This window comes from Solanum verrucosum, unplaced genomic scaffold, assembly GCF_900185275.1.
Source record: "Solanum verrucosum unplaced genomic scaffold, falcon-dt-bn FXZP01000009.1, whole genome shotgun sequence".
NCBI lineage: Eukaryota > Viridiplantae > Streptophyta > Magnoliopsida > Solanales > Solanaceae > Solanum > Solanum verrucosum.
The window spans coordinates 141,011-161,267 of NW_026020231.1; the positions used below are offsets into that span (position 1 = coordinate 141,011).

The 20,257-nt window shown below is 37.9% G+C and overlaps 2 protein-coding genes across 7 annotated transcripts in view; one reads left to right on the top strand and one right to left on the bottom strand.

The window, feature by feature from the left end:
* Positions 1 to 1,829: 1,829 nt before the first annotated feature.
* Positions 1,830 to 10,519, top strand: LOC125832715 (uncharacterized). Of its 3 annotated transcripts, XR_007443247.1 has the most exons (6): positions 1,830 to 1,918; positions 2,079 to 2,501; positions 4,062 to 4,433; positions 4,728 to 9,163; positions 9,274 to 9,316; positions 9,892 to 10,519. XR_007443247.1 is itself a non-coding variant. In XM_049511932.1 (5 exons), the coding sequence occupies exons 2-4, from the start codon at positions 2,358 to 2,360 to the stop codon at positions 9,126 to 9,128; spliced, it is 4,917 nt and encodes a 1,638-aa protein (XP_049367889.1). In that variant the 5' UTR covers positions 1,863 to 1,918; positions 2,079 to 2,357; the 3' UTR covers positions 9,129 to 9,163; positions 9,892 to 10,519. The 3 variants fall into 3 exon arrangements, 1 of the variants encoding a protein (XP_049367889.1); XM_049511932.1 differs by lacking the exon at positions 9,274 to 9,316 and having other exon boundaries at positions 1,863 to 1,918; XR_007443248.1 differs by lacking the exon at positions 1,830 to 1,918 and having other exon boundaries at positions 2,079 to 2,512.
* Positions 10,520 to 11,271: 752 nt separating this feature from the next.
* LOC125832105 (rac-like GTP-binding protein 3) overlaps positions 11,272 to 20,257 on the bottom strand; it is a 235,728-nt gene continuing 226,742 nt past the window's right edge. The window contains exons 1-9 of one of the 4 annotated variants that reach the window (XM_049511244.1): positions 19,131 to 19,384; positions 18,887 to 19,017; positions 18,198 to 18,285; positions 17,933 to 18,042; positions 17,789 to 17,852; positions 14,547 to 14,611; positions 14,397 to 14,462; positions 12,723 to 12,817; positions 11,272 to 11,458 (exon numbers count right to left, since the gene is read on the bottom strand). In XM_049511244.1, the coding sequence (XP_049367201.1) occupies positions 11,419 to 11,458; positions 12,723 to 12,817; positions 14,397 to 14,462; positions 14,547 to 14,611; positions 17,789 to 17,852; positions 17,933 to 18,042; positions 18,198 to 18,285; positions 18,887 to 18,991 (633 nt within the window). In that variant the 5' untranslated portion in view covers positions 18,992 to 19,017; positions 19,131 to 19,384 and the 3' untranslated portion in view covers positions 11,272 to 11,418. Of the gene's footprint in view, positions 11,459 to 12,722; positions 12,818 to 14,396; positions 14,463 to 14,546; positions 14,612 to 17,788; positions 17,853 to 17,932; positions 18,043 to 18,197; positions 18,286 to 18,886; positions 19,018 to 19,119; positions 19,385 to 20,257 lie in introns of those variants that run through there. The other 3 variants (XM_049511243.1, XM_049511245.1, XM_049511246.1) reach the window with 3 other exon arrangements.

The window sequence follows — 20,257 nt, forward strand, 5'->3', positions numbered from 1 at the left end:
TTTATAATTAGTAGAAGTGGCAAATTTCATTATAATCTAGGGATAAAATTATATTTTATGAATTCCTTTCAAAGAATACAATCCAAAGCAAATCTCCATTAAAACAATTGGTTGATTTTTTTCCTTTTCACCTAATGTCAATGATAGTACCCACACATGTGACATGATAGTAACATAAAAAAAAATGATGATGGGATGTGAGTTGAAATTTTTAAAAAGAGAGGAACCATAATGGAAATTTATCAATTGTACAACAAAATATGGCAATTTAACATTGTGGGACTCTATTGTTGGGTGGGTTGGGTTAATGGATGATTACACAATGCCTTGATAATGTATTTCTTTTTGTTGGTGTAATGGATATCATATAATATATATATAAACAAAAAAAAGAATTTTACGGTACTTGGACAACATTTTTGACGCTATCAATAGTCTATCATGCATTTGTTAGCATGACAATTCTTTAAAAATCTATTAAAGATCGTCCAAAATATATCATGATTATAAAATTATAAAATATCTGTGTAGAAAATTTACTATATAATGAAAGCATAAGAAGACCACAAAAGAAGGGGAGAATGTATAAAAAGAAATGCATTTATAACATTAGTACAATTATAGAGTTTATCAATATGTAAAAAAAAATACTCCTATAAGAAAAGGCGTTTAAAATTGACTTGTAGAAAAAACATAAAAAATTTCATAACACTTAGTGCAAAACAATTTAAGTATTAGATCCTAATCTTAATTCATTTCACAGTCCCTATAATTTGCAAGTTTTAACATTACTGAAGAACATATATCTAAATATGATCAATACTACACATAAACCTTTATACTTTGCAAGTTCTAACATTATTGATCACCAAATTCAAAACACTGATGATCCTTCATTTCTTAGTTTTAAAGATATCACAAAAAAAGTACGTAATTACAAATAACATATCGCAAACTTAAATTATATTACGACAATAGTAACAACAAAGTCCAACCTCATTGAATGTAACAACATATTTTTTTTTGCAAAATTTTCTGGACCCAAAATTGGGCTGCAGAGAAATAGGGAATGGCTCAGAAAACATACTTCATGAAGTGTTGGTACATCAGAAGACAACCTTAATGCCATATGCCCTTTTACCCTTTACTTGCACATCACTTTTAAAACAAAAAGGACCCTCCAATTTATTTGAAAACTCTAAATCAACCCTCAATCAAACAACAAATTCTCACATTGGCCCCTTTCTGAACCCAGTGAATCACCCAACCACATGCATGTGGAAACAGTACAAACAATTGGGTATTTTATGAATCCAATACCAATAAAAATTCCCACAGAAAAAGAGAAATGATTTATAGGAAAAACAAAGTCAAATGATTTACATCCTTAAATCAGTCAAAATCCCACCCTAAATACCTTCGTTTAGTCACACTCACATTCCACATCTCACTTTTCCTTTTTGAAAAAAAAATAAAATCCTACGTGGGTGATGTTATCAATGCCCTGCCCCTTCTTCCCGTTTTTCTCCTTCTACTGTCCCTACAAAATGCGTTTTTTATTTTGATGTTTGATATTTATATTAGAGCTCAAATGATTATATACATAAAAATTCGAAATCAAATTAATACGACTCTATTGCGACCCCATGTTTGTACTTTCCCTTTTGCCGTCTGGGGACATTGTTTTCGCTTTTTGATTTTCTTTACGTTTATTAATTTTGTTGTTTGTTTAATTTTTTTTCTTTTCTCTCTCACATACACACGCACGTAGAAAAACACACATATCGATCTATTTATTTACACTAAATTATATTTATACATTATAATCTCTCTCTCTTCGGCCACAGTCTTTTTTTTCTCTCTCTAAAAAAAAAAAAACACATTTCTCTCACTCGTCTAGGTCGTAAAATTTACGAAGGTTTGTTCTCGTTCTCTTTCGTTCTTTCGATATGTCTATGATGTTTTCTGTCTCTGTGTGTATGTGTGTATATCTGTGTATGTATTGATTTGTATTTCTGTGTGTATGTATTGAATTAATTGGATCTAGAATTTTTGAGCTTTAATTTGATGGGTTGCAGATCGGAGAATTGACGTGTTGCCTTTGGAATTGAGTTAAGGAAGGTAGGGTGTCTGACGATTTTAACGCGATCGAGGGGTTTGCTTTTTGTGAATTTGGGATTTCTAGGGTTGTTTGGGGGTTGGAGAAAATTGGGGATTTTTCTAGGGTTTTGGTGGAATAGATTGATATTGTTATCAATTGGCTGGGGATTGGATTGGATTGGATAATTGATGTTTGAGGCTGGACTGGCTAGAAAAGGTGTTGAAATAATTGGAGAAGATGCCAGTCGATTTGTATTATGCATGGGAAGGGACAAAGGGAAAGTGAACTTTGTCGACGGTCGACTTGTTGTGGTCAGCACATGCCTGTTACGACCACGACGACTGTAGCCGTCGGTGATTCTTCTGTTGTTTCTACCATTACCGCTGATTCGTTCTGCAAGGTATTGCCTTGGTGGGTTTTTCCGATTTTTTCCTTAATTTCTCCTACTGCCTTTTCCGTTGTTTTGATTGTGCCTGCACTGTTTATTTCGTGTTTATTAATTTCTTCTGTTTCTCCTTCTCTCACAAAGATAATTACTTCCATTTATTCTCTTTTATTTTGGAAGTTTCCCTTTGTTACTTTTATCTATGGTATTGTGGAAGCCCGGTTCAGGTTCAGGTTGCAGGCTGATCTCTAGTTTTTTCTTGTATATTTTTCCATCTCAAGTTTTCCGGGAAATGGGCATCCTTGTAACTTGGGCTGGAAATTGTTTTAAGATCTCATCACTCTACCCCGCTAAGCTTGTTGTGGTGTTGCATGGTTGGATGTAGTCGGTCATTTGCATTTGAAATTCATGAGTAGGTTGTTCTGGTTTTTTTGGAGAGGTCCATAATGTGGTACTTTGTGTGTGGAAACTAGACATGGTTATGTGGAGCTTGATTTGCTTCTTACTTTCTCATGTCAAATGACGATGTTCTATCTTCTGTATTTGTTTAAATTTTTGACATTTACAGCAAGGTAAAGTTTTTGTTGCTCATTTCAAGTTCTGTGTTCGGGGGCTCTGGAGAGTTTCAGAAATTCTTGTTTCCTTTTTCTAGCAAAATAGCTCTTCCAAAGATTTTTATCATTGCACCTGAGGACTTTGGGCCCGACATGAAGTCTACTACTTATTGCTATTCTTGTTGATGCAAATTGTTGAAAATGATAAAAGATGTCCAATATACTCTCTGTCACATCACTTCTTGCAACAGTGATGGGTGCGGTCACAGAGTAGATTGTATTCAAATGGAGCTTTTGACAATAAATAGCCTGCCATTTCCCTTGTTTTCATAAGGAACGAAAGCAATTGAGAAGAGGAGCTCACCAGATAAACTTTTTGAAGCAAGCATAGTTACCGTGTCAAAGCATGTATTTTGTTTGGAAAAATTTTTGTTGCTAGAATAGATCCTTGGGAAGCAACACTGGTGCGAATATTTAAGTAGGGGACAATTTTTTTTAATCTTAGGTTAGCTACATGATTGTATGTCGTTTTTGGACTCACTTTTATTGAGTGTTGTTGGATGTTTAGATGACGCAAGCAGTAAATTGTAAAGTCACTTCAAATTCGACTATTTACCATAATTTGCACCGACTGTTGATACTATTGGTTGTTCTCAATGAAGTAATTTGAAATAGAACTGCCAAAATATTGTTACCATCTCAAAAAGAAATTGCCAAAATACAGTACTACCAGTTATTTTTTTTTAAAAAAGAAAATTGCCAAATTAACTTGTGTGGAAATCTACGTATCTGCAAGTATTCATTTTAACACGTGGAAAATGTGGACGACAGCTTTCCCCATTCCTCTCGAGACCCCTGATTTGCTGGGAGCTCTTGCTATTTATGTGTTCCTCTATTGCGTACGAGTTCATTTATTAGCTTTGTTTTGTTTGCTTCTACTTATGTGATTTTATTGCTTTGTTTCGTTATTGATTTAGACATCTTTACTTGGTGAAGTTGAAAATTTATTCCTTCTTTGCAGGATGGTCGCAAAGTTAGTGTGGGCGATTGTGCTTTGTTCAAACCATCTCATGATTCCCCTCCCTTCATTGGAATAATCCGAAGGCTAAAGTCGAGTGAAGACAATAATCTGCAGTTAGGTGTTAATTGGCTTTATCGACCTGCTGAGCTTAAGCTTGGCAAGGGCATCCTTCCGGAAGCCGCACCCAACGAAATCTTTTATTCCTTTCATAGGGATGAGACACCTGCTGCATCACTACTGCATCCGTGTAAAGTTGCATTCCTTTCTAAAGGTGCTGAACTTCCAACAGGGATATCCTCATTTATCTGCCGGCGTGTTTATGATATTTCAAACGAGTGTTTATGGTGGTTAACTGATCAAGATTACATCAAAGTACGTTATTATTGCTTGATAGTTCTGTATTACCTATGCTAAACTGTTGAGAATTATTTATCTCAAGCAAAGAAGAGAGATAGGGGTTGAAGGTTGAACAGAAAGAGATAATTTATTTCTTAATACTATTATTGGATCTGATTTCATAAAAAAACATAGAAGGATTTTGGGGCTCTTCTTTTGGGTGATGTCTAAGATGCTAGGAGAAAGTAGAAATTGTGCACTTTTTATGCTTTAATTTTCTTGATCGTCTTGGTCACGTTTCACTCATACAATACTACTTCTCCTCTGCAGGAGCTACAAGAAGAAGTAGGTCAATTATTAAATAAGACGCGAGTAGAGATGCATGCAACGGTGCAACCGGGTGGTCGTTCTCCGAAACCAATGAATGGTTCCATGTCAACATCGCAATTGAAACCAGGTTCAGATAATGTACAGAGCAGTGTAACTTCTTTTCCTCCACATGTTAAGGGAAAGAAAAGGGAGCGGGGAGATCAGGGCCCCGAGTCAATTAAACGTGAACGTTCAGTCAAAACAGAAGATATAGATTCTAGTCAAATCAAAGCTGAAAGCATATTAAAGTCTGAAATTTCTAAGATTACGGAGAAAGGAGGGCTTGTGAACTCTGAAGGGGTTGAGAAGCTAGTTCACCTCATGCAGCCAGATAGAAATGAGAAGAAAATGGATTTGATCAGTCGCTCAATGCTTGCAAGTGTTGTAGCTGCAACTGAAAATTTTGACTGTCTTACTAGGTTTGTACAGTTAAGGGGTCTACCAGTGTTAGACGAGTGGCTTCAAGATGTTCATAAAGGGCGGATTGGTGAATCTAGTAACACAAAAGATGGTGACAAATCAGTTGAGGAATTTCTCTTTGTTTTGCTTCGTGCACTTGATAAGCTTCCCGTGAACCTTCAAGCACTGCAGATGTGCCATATTGGCAGGTCTGTCAATCACTTGCGGCAGCATAAAAACACAGAAATACAGAGGAAGGCACGGAGTTTAGTTGATACGTGGAAGAAACGGGTTGAAGCTGAGATGAACATTATTGATGCCAAGTCCGGTTCAAATCAGGCCGTCACGTGGCCTTCTAAATCAAGGTTGCCTGAGGCTTCTCATAGTATTACCAAAAATCCTGGTGGTCCAAATGATGTGACGAAGAGTGCAGTTGCACAACTTTCTGCATCTAGAATGGCCTCAATAAAGACTTCACAAGGGGAGACTACTATAAAGTCCGCATCCTTGTCCCCAGGCTCAACCAAACCAGCATCATCACCTGCATCTGGAAAAGAGGGTCAGCACAGAGTCTCGGTTGGTGGGTCTTGTGATGTCCCTTCAGCTAGGGAAGATAAGAGCAGCAGTTCTAGCCAGTCTCACAACCACAGTCAGTCGATCTCGGGGAAAGAGGATGGAAGGAGTTCAACTGCAGTGTCAATGAACAGCATCAAGATCTCTACTGGTGGTTCTCGTCACCGGAAGTCAGTTAATGGATATCCTGGATCATCAGTATCTGGAAGCCAAAAGGAGAGTCCTGCAGGCAGAAGTTCACATAGGAATCCTTCTTCAGAAAAGTTGCCGCAGTCTGCAGTGAGTGGTGAGAAAACTATGGATGTGCAAGTTCTCGAGGGAAGTGGTCACAAATTGATAGTTAAGATACCCAACAGGGGACGCAGTCCTGCGCAGAGTGCCAGTGGAGGATCCTATGAGGACCCTACGAACATGAGCAGCCGTGCTTCTTCTCCCGTGCTTTCTGAGAAGAGTGATCAATTTGACCAAACATTAAAGGAGAAGACTGATGCAGATCGATCAAATTTGGATACAAATGCTGAATCATGGCAGAGTAATGATTTCAAAGATATACTAACTGGTTCTGATGATGGCGATGGATCACCAGCTGCTGTTCCAGAGGAGGTGCGAAGCAAGATTGTTGATGACAGCAGGAAATCAGCAGAAGTTAGAGCTGCTTGTACATCAGGGACTGAACCCAAGTCTGGAAAACTGCATGAAGCTTCTTATAGCCCCATGAATGCTTTGATTGAGAGCTGTGTAAAATATTCTGAATCAAACGTGCCTATGTTACTGGGTGATGCTATTGGTATGAATCTCCTTGCCAGTGTGGCTGCTGAAGAAATGTCCAAGTCTAACATGGTCTCACCTTCTGTTTCCCCACAAAGAAACATCCCTGCTGCTGAAGATGCTTGCACAGGCGATGATGCTAAGTCAAAGTCACCTCCTGGTGATATCTCGGCTGGTGACCGTAAAAATGATGATGCTGGTAATGGAGAGAAACTCGTTATTGCTAGTGCTTCATGGTCCGAGGATAAACTGCTTTCATCCATGGGTGCTGCAATGGAGTTACCTGGAGATAGAAAGGCCTCCATTTCACCTTCTCAAGAGACAATGACAGGTGGATGCAATAAACAGTTCAACTCTCCCTGCTTTGATTCACAGATGGCTGGAGAAAAGTTGGAGATCACTGAGAAGTCAGGTGAGGTGGAAAAGTATGCTTCTTCACCTCATAGTGTATCTGAGAAGGCAATTGATGGTGAATTAAGCAAGCAATTCCATGAGGAAATGGTGGTGTCCCGTGAGGTCAAAGTTGAAGGTGCTCTAGATGCTAAATTAGGTGGAGATGGTATTTCAGTGTTAGGAGACAAGGTCACTAGTGCAGTTGCAAGCTCGGAAGACCAGAAACCATCAGTTGAAGTCTGCACTTCTAAATTTGAAAGTGAGAATAAAAATGGCATGAACAGGGTGTTGAACATTGCTAGTACTGGGATGAAACCATCTTCGGTAGTGGTAAATTCCGAAAAGATGGAGGGAAGTGACAAGGAAGAGCGCTTACCGACCAGTTCTAGTGGAGATCCCACCACAGTCAGAGGTGGACGATCTGATGAAGCTAGTGTAAATCTTGTTAATCTGTCTGAAAAGGCAAAATCCGATCAAGGAAATGTTGAAGCTTCAGTTGAGGATAAAGCCCGTGTTGAAACTGACATAACTACAAGAAATCAGAAGGGCGAAGCTAGTGTTGAAAGGAAGGATGTTGTCCTTGTGCAGAACTCTGGTTTGTTACTCAATCAGAAAGATAGACCTCGATTTTCAAATGCAGAATTGCAGAAACATGAGGAATCTAGAGAATTAAACTTCTCTGCTGGTGAAGCAGATAAAACAAAGGACTGTGGATCTGCCAATGAAGAGACTTTTTTTGTCTCTACTGCTGCTCCAGAGTCCGCTTCAAAGGTGAAGTTTGACTTAAATGAAGGTTTTTTTTCTGATGAGGGGAAATACGGGGATCCAATCATCCTTACAGGCCCTGGATGTTTATCAAATGTCCATATTATGAACCCATTGCCTTTTGCTGTATCCTCAGTTTCCTGTAGTCTGCCCGCCTCCATTACTGTAGCTGCCGCCGCCAAAGGTCCGTTTGTTCCACCTGAGGAGCTATTGAGGGTCAAAGGTGAGTTTGGGTGGAAAGGCTCTGCTGCCACAAGTGCATTTCGCCCAGCTGAGCCCAGAAAATCACTTGATATGCCGTTAAGTTCAGCAACCATCTCTCGTGCTGAAGCTTCTACCAGCAAGCACAGTCGCCCTCAATTAGATATCGACCTGAATGTACCAGATGAAAGAACCTTTGACGACATAAATGGTCAAGATTCTGCTCTAGAGTTGATCTCTCCTTTGGACCATATTGCTAATCGTGCTTCATTGAAGAATGAAGTGATAGATTCTCCTGCTGTTCGTTGTTCTGGAGGACTTGATCTTGATTTAAATAGACTTGATGAACCTGGTGATGCAGGACAGTGCTCCGTGAGTAGCAGTTGTAGATTGGACGGTGCTGTTTTTCCTTCAAAAGCGTCAATGATTGGCTTGCCAACTGGGGATGTGAGGAGGGACTTTGATTTAAATAATGGGCCTGGTGTTGATGAGTCCAACGCAGAACAGTCTCTGTTCCATGATAATCATCAGGGAAGCATGCGTTCCCAACTGCCTGCTTCTAACCTCAGACTGAACAATCCGGAAATGGGGAACCTTTCTTCGTGGTTCACCCCTGGTAGTACTTATTCAACTGTGACACTTCCATCAATTTTGCCTGATCGTGTGGAGCAGACACCATTCCCAATAGTCACACCTGGTGCACAGCGAATCTTGGGTCCTCCTGCTGGTTCTCCTTTCACCCCAGATGTTTACCGGAGTTCTGTATTGTCATCTTCTCCTGCTGTGCCCTTCCAATCCTCCCCTTTCCAGTATCCTGTATTTCCTTTTGGAACAAGTTTCGCACTTCCTTCTGCATCATTCTCAGTTGGATCAACTTCTTTCGTTGATCCTTCCTCTGGTGGAAGGATTTATACGCCATCTGTAAATTCACAATTATTGGGTCCTGTTGGCACTGTGTCATCCCAATATCCGAGGCCATATGTCGTTGGTCTTCCCGACAATAACAGCAATTGTACCATGGACCACAATAGAAAATGGGGCAGGCAGGGTCTGGACCTTAATGCAGGCCCTGGAGTGGTGGACATGGAAGGGAGAGAGGAGTCGGTTTCTTTGACGTCAAGGCAACTGTCTGTTGCTGGTTCTCAAGCATTAGCAGAGGAGCATGGTAGGATGTATGCTGTACCTGGTGGTGTTCTGAAGAGGAAGGATCCCGAGGGAGGATGGGACAGTGAGAGCTTCAGGTTCAAGCAGTCGTGGCATTAAGATCAGGAAAAGCTACAATCTAGTGATTTTGAAAGGTGAGACATGTTTTATTTTTAAATCAGCAGATTCTTTTTAGCTGTTACGGTTGAGTGTGTGACCTGTGCCTCCTACATTGTTTAAGCATTTGTGTGCCATTTCTATGTAGGGAAGCGCCAGGACATCATGCATTAAATTGCATACCTCAAACTGTAAGCTTGTGGATTTTTATATGTTTGAGCTGCTACTCCTATGCAGAAACTATGATACATAACCCGGTGAGGAGTTGTCACCTCCCACCCATCCAAAAAAAAAAATGTAAAAATAAAAATAAGAGTCACTGCTCGCTTCCACCTTTGTGCACTATCATTTTAAAGGTTTTCTGCTGGAGCATGTATCCCTTTTTCTAGTTTGATTTAATTCTGTAAGAACAAAGATATCTAAAAAGTTGGAAATTTGGGGTCTTCTGTCCTAATTATCAAGACATTACTGTTGCTTTCCTCTTCCTCCTGAAAATTGATTTCCAGTAGGTCGTTAAATTTCTCTCCTTCAAATGTGAAAGGAAATTGCTCCGAGAAAAAGAAAGCAGCTCCTTTTATAGCCCTAAACTTTTTCCCAGTATCTCCGAGCTATTCCCTATCCTTAAACACTGGTTGCCCCTTACATTCCTTTTTTGGGGATCAAAAAATTTCAGTTTAGTTTTCGAGTTTGGAGATATTATCTTGTATTTTGGTGTGGCTGCATTTTAACACCCCATTTTTTAATTATTTTTTTCCTTTTAACACAGCTAATGGTGGATGGACTTTGGCTAACTCCTCAGACTCTCAGCTTCTGGTATGCTTCTACGGGGGTGGGTGGTAAGTGAGCAAAGGTGATGTGTTCAGAGTCTCCGACCTCCACCTCTTCAGTGTATCAGTGTAGTAGGGATTTCCATGGTTTGCGAGCACTTTGGTCAGCTTTATTCTCTGGGTGGATGCAGACGATGAGTTTTCCCTCTGTAGATATTTAACTGTTGGAAAGCTTGAAATCTTTGATGCCCAGGGACAAGGGAGAAATCAATGATATCCTTGTCCAAATTATTGACATTGGAGGTCCGGGTTCCAGACTGAATCAAATGGAAAGCTTTGTTTGTGCTTTGCTGTTAATCATCTTTCTTTGTTCCCCGTGTTCTTGGCACTTCTGTGTCCTCCTTTTGCCCATTACATATGTATACAGGGGTTGGCACCAAATTTTGGTACTAATGCTTTCATCAGGCATGTTTTAGTTGTTGTGGCTGCCATTGTACCATAAATTGAATCATTCTAACTTTAGATGTAGTCTCATTCACAGATGATAAAACTCTTGTTAAAGATGATATTTTCATTGGTGGTGGTGAGATGTGCTTGTTTACTTTCAGGCTATTATTCTGAACCAACTGTTCTTGAAAAACAAGGAAAAGACTTTCTTTCTGACTTGAAATTAAACGGGTGGAGCTCTGGGCATAGGCTATGGCTGATCTTATCATGCTTTGACAATTGTTGTTCATATAACAGATGATCAGTTGCATTAGCTTCTTGTGATGGTCCTCTCATAATCGATGCTTTTGTGAATAGCCAAGTAATCCAATGAACAGATTGCAGTTCGGTTTTGGAGTAGACTTGATATATGCTATTATGCAGGTAATTAATCACAGTAATCATAAGTGGCGTTGGTTCCACTTTACTTGTAGGCCATCATTATTGTACATTCCCTTTTTCCTTTATCATACGCCCAGGAGATTTACTTTCATTTGCTTTGTTTCAACTTTCAAGTACAAGATTTACGATTGTGCTCTGATGAGCTATATGCAGCATTCCATAGATGTAGGTGTACTCACAAGGTGCCAAAATTTAGAATGTGACCGACGACTGCAATATTGTTGGTCACCTAAGTGCTGTCCTTTAAACCTTACCAAAACATATGTAGTCCATTGAAATGTCAACATAGTTAATTTCGCACAACTATAGTACTACTATTGCAATATGAAAAAAAAAATACTGTTGCATTCACACTCTAGTCTACTTAGCATGCTGTCTGTGGTGTAGTTTTTGGCAAACAGCTGATTAGGTACAGCAGAATTAGTTGCATCTACTTGCAATATACCTAGATCCGATGTAAATTTTTACAATGACAAATCAAGTCTGTCCAGAGTAACAAGTTGGACTGCAGATAAACAAATACATTAGTCTCGTCATAAAAGTTCTCATAGAAACCTAAGTTTTGTAAGCAATGCACTCAAGCCACTGATATGATCATGCTAGAGACCGAATTGATGGGAAGTATATACATTGAGTTGTCACTTCAAACAAACGAGCTTCCTTCCGCACATCACATTCCTGCAGGGAACAGGTGAGAGAAGTTAGCATTACAGACAGTGGAAAATACTGCAAAAACTCGAGAGGGTCTCAAAAGCATAGGCAAAAACTAAGACAATGGCAGTGTCACACAATGAGTTTGAATTACATTAACACTATAAGAATCGCAAATGGAAATCAAAATGTTATCTCCTTAGTCTTTTGTTACCAGCCAGATGTCTCACCATTTAGTAGAGCCAAGTTGCCAATACTGGCCATCATCCCTCAAAACCAGGCCAGAACTCTCGAACTCTAGAAGTTGGTCACAGAATTATAATCCACTCACAATCAAACAGACATGCCTTCACAGTCAAATGGATCTTTTGTCATAAAAGGGGATTAGATTGGATAACCAGAAACTTTAGATGGGACCTTGTATTCTCTCTAGTTCATTGTGTCTGTCACTTCACCAGAAGCAGAAATTTTAACTTTTTTTTTTTAGGAATAAGCTTTGGTCAGAAGAGAAGACTGGATCCATGCTTTCTAAGTTAGCACAACATAACGCTTTTGTAGCTTGGCCTAAGTAGCTAACAGAATCAGAATATAAACCGAAGAGTGTTGCTACTGCAGACACTTCAACAGCAATAGCTGTAATGATAAAACTGAATTGATCAATCTGTGACAAGGAAGCACACTATCCTACCTAAATTTTATTCCAATCCACACAACCCCCTTACCCGAAAAAGTACCGCTTCAAATGTACGAGTTCACATTAATTCTCGATGCATCCCTACCAATGATTTCACTGCACATAGTAATTCCTTCTAAAAAGTGAAGAGAAAGAACCAACGGAAAGAAAAAAAACAGATTGCTTTCTAGTAATTTCTTCTTTAAATAAAGTAATGATCACGTCAAAAGGCAACTGTTATTTTAATCGTCACAAGCTTTTTATAAGGGAGTATTGAAAATAGTGTTTTTTTAAAAAAAAATTCTTATATGCATCAGTATATTGGATTTACATGTTCTAAGGGTATATTGTTTTTATTTTTTTGGTTAAGAAAGGACCTATTTAGTTACTGGGAGACACGTTGGTGAAGCATAGAGGCTTGACCAAAGTATTGTCTGTATTTAGTAGCGCAATTATTGTTTCCATATTAGTAGCACAACTATTGTTTCCGTATGCCAACTTAAAATGTCAATGGAGAAGTTTGCATCATCAATGCAACAAATGGCATGTAGCACCTTCCTATGTGGTACCAAATCTAAAAAACTGATTTTAACAGAGAAGGCTAAGAGAGTTACTAACATGAGACATCCTCGACGTTGTTTTTTCTTCTCCTTTTGCTTTTGTGGTGGCTTGATGACGACCTTGATTGCAGCATCAAATACACCTTTCACATTCTTTAGATCAAATAGGCAAAGTAAGGTGGTCAGTTACAAATAATGTAGTAATAAAAATAAAAGTAGCCAACCATCAAGCAACCAACAGCAGTGCCTCTGTATCTTAAGTAAAAGAAATTGTGGGAGGAAAAACTACGTGAGTATGGATCCAGTGGAAGAAAGGATTCTTAGACATACACAAGTTAGAAATAGAAATAAACAGTATCTGGAACGTTACATACTTCAAATTGGTCCTAATTGGTATAAATTTGAGTGGGAAACTCAAAGGTCTTGACCTAATTTTCAAAATAAGGGAGGCCAATGTGCCCTTTCAATGAGTAAGCTTCATTGACGAAGTTGCCTTACTGTATCAAGAAATTCACAAACAGCAACCCCACACACATGGAGTTAAAGATTCATTATCCATCCTAATCGTTCTTTTTTTTTCACTTGAATTGGATATCAGGTTGGTATTCAATCGAAGGATGTTATAACACAAGCCTGAATAATATTTGAACTGACTCGAGTTGATAAACCAGATACCTCCAGGAAATGAAAAACAGTAGCTGAATGAAGTTTCTTAGTATTAGTTGATAAATAGGCATAGCAAAACGCTTGAACAAAAGTAAATGGCTATTTCAGATTGCCACAAACTACAACATTGTCTGCTCTACCACTATTTATCTTTTTAGCTAAAAGTAGTTTTCACTCAACCAGCATCCAGTGGATTGCAATGCCCTACCCACTTCATTAACCACTTGGCTACACTTGGATGCACAATGCACTACCACTATTTTAAACTCCAAATGGTTCAAAGCAAATAGACATCAGAAAAAATTATTTTTGCAACCTCAAAATGATATTGTCTGCTGAAAGTGGCCAAAACAACTTCCGATAGGGAAAGCATATCCTAACATTTCCAGTCAGTTGATTAAAAATGATACCAAAAATAGTAGAGGTTTGACAAATATCTTCTGTAATATATTGTACATACACCTACAATAGTCAGTCACATACTTAAAGAAGTTGACAAGATTGTTGCCGTAGTTCAGAAAAGAAATGTTTCCAACTATCCCAATTAAGGATTGATCTGATACAGCATCGAGAAAATTTCTCCTCTAATAGTTAAAAGTTGAGGGGCTTTAAGTACTAAAACTAGAAGGAAATACTATCCTTTTAAAGGTTATCTACCCAATATTCTTGATGGATGCAAGTATGAACAAGGCAGAGATATTCAATCTTCATCCTATGTTTAAATAGGTAGTTGACTAATAGGCATTTGAGTGACATATTTGATACAAACTTGACACCCACAAAGCAGAAAACACAATCAACACAAGGCTAGCATATCCTCCCAGCTCACCCAAAGAACTAAAAATATCCTCCCATTCTTGGGCATTTGAAAATGAAGCAATTAATATGTGTAGCACGGTGACATTTGTTTCTGAAAAATGTTTTTTTCTTTTGAAATTTGTTAAATATTCTTCAATCTTTTTTACCTTTTTAAAACAAACTCGTACGATCTTTAATTCATGGAACCGTTTAAGCACCAATTTAACTGCATAACAATTTTTTAGGAAATGATACTAATTTGACCCACCTGTTGTGTTTTAGAGCTACATTCGATATAATAGGCAGCACCAATTTGTTTCCGCAGCTCCTCTCCCTGAATATGTGAAGATCAGTATCCCCTCCATTTATTCAAAATTATGCAAAGGAGCAAGATACAACTGACAGATTGGAGCCAGACCTGCGCAGTGGTGACAGGAACTAATCCAGGATGATCAGCCAAGAAGTGCTTATCCTCACGGAGATCTGTAGCATCATCCAGACGAAAGAAGATTTAATGCATAACTAAGAATCAAGTAACATTGCACATTGCGAGCAGAGCTTGCCAATTTCGCAAGTAGACAGCAAATAAGACACTCGTGACTATAGTAAAGTCATCTATTGACTTACTGACAGCAAACTGCTCTTCCATGATTATTGGTTCCATAAAGATGCTCAATGAAAACAAACAACAATAGCTACACAAGAAACTAAATCCGTTCTACTATGTAGTCTTAAATTCTGCTCCACCAAGGGGAAACAAGCTCACATGCTACAGGGACTTGACCACTAAAATACTTTCAAAGCACTAAGTACTCTTAGCCTCCACCTCCATAATATCATCGTCAATATAAAGATAATGTTTCAGCTAGATATGAATATGATTAGGTCTGACATATAGGGCCCTAGCCAGTCCCGCAGTAGACTGCTTTTCATCCTGATTTTGGTTTGTGGAATGATTTGAATAAGAACCTCTTTTTACTATATGTCAACATTGAGTAACCAAAAGAATGTGTTTCACTCTGATACCAGGTGAATAAAATAGAAATTGGGGCTAACTTTACCCTAAAAGTTAGCTCATGAAATTAGGACCGCTAAAAACCATTTAAGGAAACAACAACTCATTCCATCAAACAACGTGGAAAATACTTAACAAGTACCATGACTTTGAGATAAACATTAATGTTCAATTTTCTTTCTACCCTAGAATGAGATTCCACCTTAAATAAATGTAAAGGGAGCAATATAAAGTCAATCAACTGAGATTAAAAAAAAAAGAGCAAATATTAGAGATCATCATAGGAACTGCAATCTGCTAAACCTACCAGCCAAACATGTATTTTAAATTTCACCACCACAAATTCTTGGGCATGAGATATATTTGGTATTTAAATTATTCCCATTGTACTAAGATTACTAGCTTGGCACTACTAGAATATACTGAAAAAAATGACTCTGCGACCTTTTCTTTGGCCTATAAAATTCCTTCTCCTGTGGGGCAGCCCGGTATAATAAGGTTTCATTATGGGCAGGGTTCAGGGAAGGGTCGGACTACATTGGGTTAATTGTTGACAACTTTATCTTTCATTTCTGCAACAGGCTGATTCCATGGATTAAACTCGTGACCTCCTAGTCACATGATGGCATCTCTTACTATTAAGCCAAGGCTCTCCTTCATAAAATTCCTTCTCGTGTGTGATATTAAAATCTGCAGCTCCTTTACCTTTGCTTTTATAGATTATTTTGAAATTAGAACACATAAAATATTAACACTTCACTAATCAATCTAATAGAATTACGATTAACATTTATATTGCACTTCTTTTAAGCTAAGATTGAAAAGCATCCATCACCGAGTACAAAAGCACCATTTTCACAATCATGGAGTTGCCAATCATCCTAACCCTCTATGCACATGACCTTTACCTATGGCCCTTAAATCTTGGTCTTTTAACGTGAAATAGTCTATCTATTTTATTTTTTAATAAGGAAATAGTGTAGTGGAGAGGTACTTGATGGTAGCTATAGGAGTGGTACTCAAGGCTCTTATAACATAGTAGAAAATATAAATATTTGCAAGGAACTTGGAAGCAAGAGAAGGAGAAGTTGCTCTCAGTAAATTTGGTTTTCAGAGTAAAATGTGTCTTAGGATAACAATCACAAAGGCTATGCAATCTGGCATTATAAGACTTGCTTGACACCTGCAATAATAACACTAAAAGATTAAGGGTACAAGTAACAACAGGAAAAGGGAAGTATAGCTTGGGAAGGCTATGTTTTGATTTGGTAAGACTTTATTATGTACCAGAATGGGGAAAAAGGAAAGGAAAAAAAAGAAGAATCCAAAGATAGCTTTCTATAGAAATTTTAGTTTCACAAGCTGCAGTATGCATGTTAAATCAGAAATAATTTTACATACATTGCAAGTTCAGAGATTTCATATGGATATCTGAAGCACATATTCTATAAGATAAGTTAATTATGGCACAAACAATAATGCATCTGTGGCTCAGGACAATCAAGTTGGGTAAAGAGCAGTTAAAAAAAACAGAGAGCAACCAAAAGCTTCAAGGAATAAACCTAAGAAATCAAGGTACATTCATCGATTCCAGAATGCTATCTATTACAGCATCTAATAAAAAAAAAGGGTAGCCCGGTACACTAAGCTCCCGCTATGCGCGGGGTTCGGTGAAGGGTCGGACCACAAGGTATATTGTACGCAGCCTTACCCTGCATTTCTGCAAGAGGCTGCTTCCATGGCTCGAACCCATAACCTCCTGGTCACATGGAAGCAACTTTACCAGTTATGCCAAGGCTCCCCTTCAAAAAGCTAAGGGCAACCTTAGCATTTGCGCTTGAATGTTTGTCATCTTAATTATTAAGCTTTACTGCAAAAGTTAAATGAATGTGAAGCTTATTACTAGACTAAATCCCTAGGGACCTCTACTACATACATCTTTAGGTAGCCAGGCACATTCTTTAATTTTGAGAAGCTTGGGCAGCCATCTATCTCTCCTCATTTCCTCACATACTAAAACATACTCCATCCTTGTCATCGGATTTTGCTTTTGGATTTCCAATTGAATAGACCGAAGCATATGGTGCCCCATCTGGAGTAGCAAGTACAATATTGCGAAAATATGTAGTGAGTGCAACTTGAAGAAGGTTTATCATACAAATGCAAAATGTGAAAATTACTAATTAGGTGACTTTCCTCCTAGTTGCCACTTTACTGTTGTCCCTGAGAACACTTGAGGCAGAAAAGTTATAGCCGCATTTTTTGGGAGTACAAAGTTATAGTGACCATTTTGATGCGCAGAGCATGGCTTCCGTAGAGATACTCCCCCAGTTCCATCTCTAGACCTCCCTCCGGTCATGCAATCCCCTTAAGTTATACTGTATTCATGTCTTTTTACCTCCATCGTGCAATCCCCTTAAGTTATTTACACTTTTGAATACAATATTAGCGACTATAAACTCTGAAAACTACAAAGTACAGCCACATTCAACACATTAACATTTTATATTTGCTTTTTTATAAGTAGACATGTTAGCATTTTAGCAAGCACATCATAGAACAAAGTGACATTAAACTGCAGCAGTTACATTCAAGAATCAGCATTTGTTATAATTGCTAATTCAGGGAACATGTTAAATACTTACCAAGTTTGGTGCCAGCTAATACCACCGGAATTCCAGGAGCATAATGCTGAAGTTCGGGAATCCACTGACCAAAAATGGGCATTCAGCAATCTTAAATACATTCGATACAAACTCACAAAGTTCACAGTTTTCAACAGAAATTACCTTCTTAAGTATGTTTTCATAGCTTGCACGACTAACCAAGGAGAACGCTAGGACAAAAACATCTGCTCCTCGGTAGCTCAGTGGCCTTAATCTGTTGTAATCTTCTTGTCCTATAAAGATGATCAGAGGACAGAGAAATCAGAATTCCTTTGCCTCCTTAAAGGATTAGGAAATGATTATTACAGGATGTTACTGCTTGACTTTGAGGAGGCAAAATAAGAAATCATATTGTAACAAATCAGCTGTAATTAAAAATATGTTTTACCTGCAGTATCCCAAAGACCTAAATTTACTGTGGTCCCTTCAACAACCACATTGGCACTGAAGTTGTCAAACACTGTTGGAACATAGTCCTGGTTTGAACAGATACAACCACTCAGAAAACTGAAGTTCAAGCTCAGGAAAGAAACTCAACAAATACTCCTGAATCACACAAGTTAGCCATAACATTCAGTTCTTTCTAGTTGATTAGGTCTTTTTTTTAAGGGTAAACGAGGAGGGGATTCCAAGGTGTGGAATCAAGCCCTCACCAACAATGTAAAAGTTCAGTTAACCAACCATCTGAGCTACTAACATTCCCCAAAGTTGATTAGGTGACCATTACATTTTCCTTAGGGTGATTTTTCTCCCCCACTCCCACCCCCTTACTTTTGTGACCTGGTGGAAGCAAGAATGCAGCATACCAAGAGAACACAATCCAACAAGGCAATTCAAGAATAGGTTATATAAAGCTATAAAAAAAAACTCAGGCAAAAAGAGAGCATATTCTAAAGTAAAAAATCAGAAGAAACACCAACAACAGAAAAAAGAAGGAAAAAGCTGCTAAACCCACATATAAAAAACCAAAATCCTGCTTATCTAGGCATCAAACACAAACAATGAGACACATATCAAGAAACCCACATGGATCTTTTGGGGAAAAGAGAAAGTAAATAAAAAATAGTCCCTACTTACAGTGGGAAACTTGTTACTGGTATAGCAAATAAGCATACAAGTCTTGCCAACAGCCCCATCACCAACCGTGACACATTTGATGAATCTTGAAGCACTTGAGGCCATCGAACATGAAAAAACCTCAAGAAAAGCTGCAAACCCCAAATGGAGCAAAAATACCAAGAGAGAATATTAGCCCCAAGAAAAAAAGACTTAATGACTAGTGACTAGTGAAAGGAAAGAGCAAAAATCACATGATTCCTACTGAATTCACTGGCTCTCTGTAGCAAAGCTGTCACCTTTTTTATTCAATCTTCTTGGAAAATATAAAAACTGGAACTTTGATTTTTGGTATTATACTATTATTACTAAAATTGGATACCCAAAAACTGCAGATATGGTGTTTGTATTGAATTCTTGTGGGTCTTGCGGTACGTTTGTTACATTTATTAATTTTTCTTGTTTGAGAAGAGTAGTAGTTTGCAATTAATAGCTTTTCCCACAATAAGAGGAGAGACCCCTTCAAGTGGATTAGTTAAAATGGGTCCTGTGACAGATGAGATGTGGGTCTTTGTTTTTTTTTTTTGGTTTTTCCGTTGTGGTACATAGTAATTTCGTCTTTGCATTATTGACAGTTTTAAAACATCTTTTTATTTGACTAAATTTAGCTATTTCCTCGATCTGACACATGACATAGCAAGTGGTCTCAATTCTTATAGGAGAATGGGGTTCTTAATTAAAAATCGAGATAAGTGTTGAAAATACTCCTAAACTTGATTAGAATTCAGAGGTGTATTTCACTCATGTTGAAAGATGTGAGGTGTATTTAAATCCAGTTAATCAAGTTAAGGAGTGTTTTTAAGTTTGTTGATGGTTCAAAAATGAAACTAATAATTTACATCAAGTTTAGAAATATTTTCAATACTTCTCTTCAATACTTGCATTAGAGCCCGATTAATTCGAACTCGAGTTGAATAGGCCCCATTAGTTGGTTTTGTTGATACGCTTGATTGACAAATCATGTTGCTGCTTTAAGATTGAACGATTTTCCTTTTTTTTTATTCTTAAAGAATTACTATTGGCAAGACCAATCTCTCAAAAGCCAAATAAAAAATCCAAATGGTTTACTAGTTCGACCACACCTAACATTTATAAAAGTTAGTATCATAATATTTTACAGATACAATGAAATAAAAGAAACTCTTTACACTATCGTGCTACTTAAATGTCAATTACACGTAGCATTTATAGCAAGTATGTGTTGGTAACCTAAAAAAAATGACAAATTATAGGTTGAAACAAGTAAAAAATTACTTACACTATTAATTAACGTATGCTAATAACATTTCATTGTCCAGTATAATTTTACAAATAAATTTGGACAGAATGGGT

Bases quoted from the DNA above. Each gene is read 5' to 3' on its own strand.
- LOC125832715 (XM_049511932.1), top strand. From the start codon at position 2,358: ATGCATGGGAAGGGACAAAGGGAAAGTGAACTTTGTCGACGGTCGACT. The intron at 2,502-4,061 runs GTATTGCCTTGG...CCTTCTTTGCAG, and splicing joins CCGCTGATTCGTTCTGCAAG to GATGGTCGCAAAGTTAGTGT. The intron at 4,434-4,727 runs GTACGTTATTAT...TCTCCTCTGCAG, and splicing joins CTGATCAAGATTACATCAAA to GAGCTACAAGAAGAAGTAGG.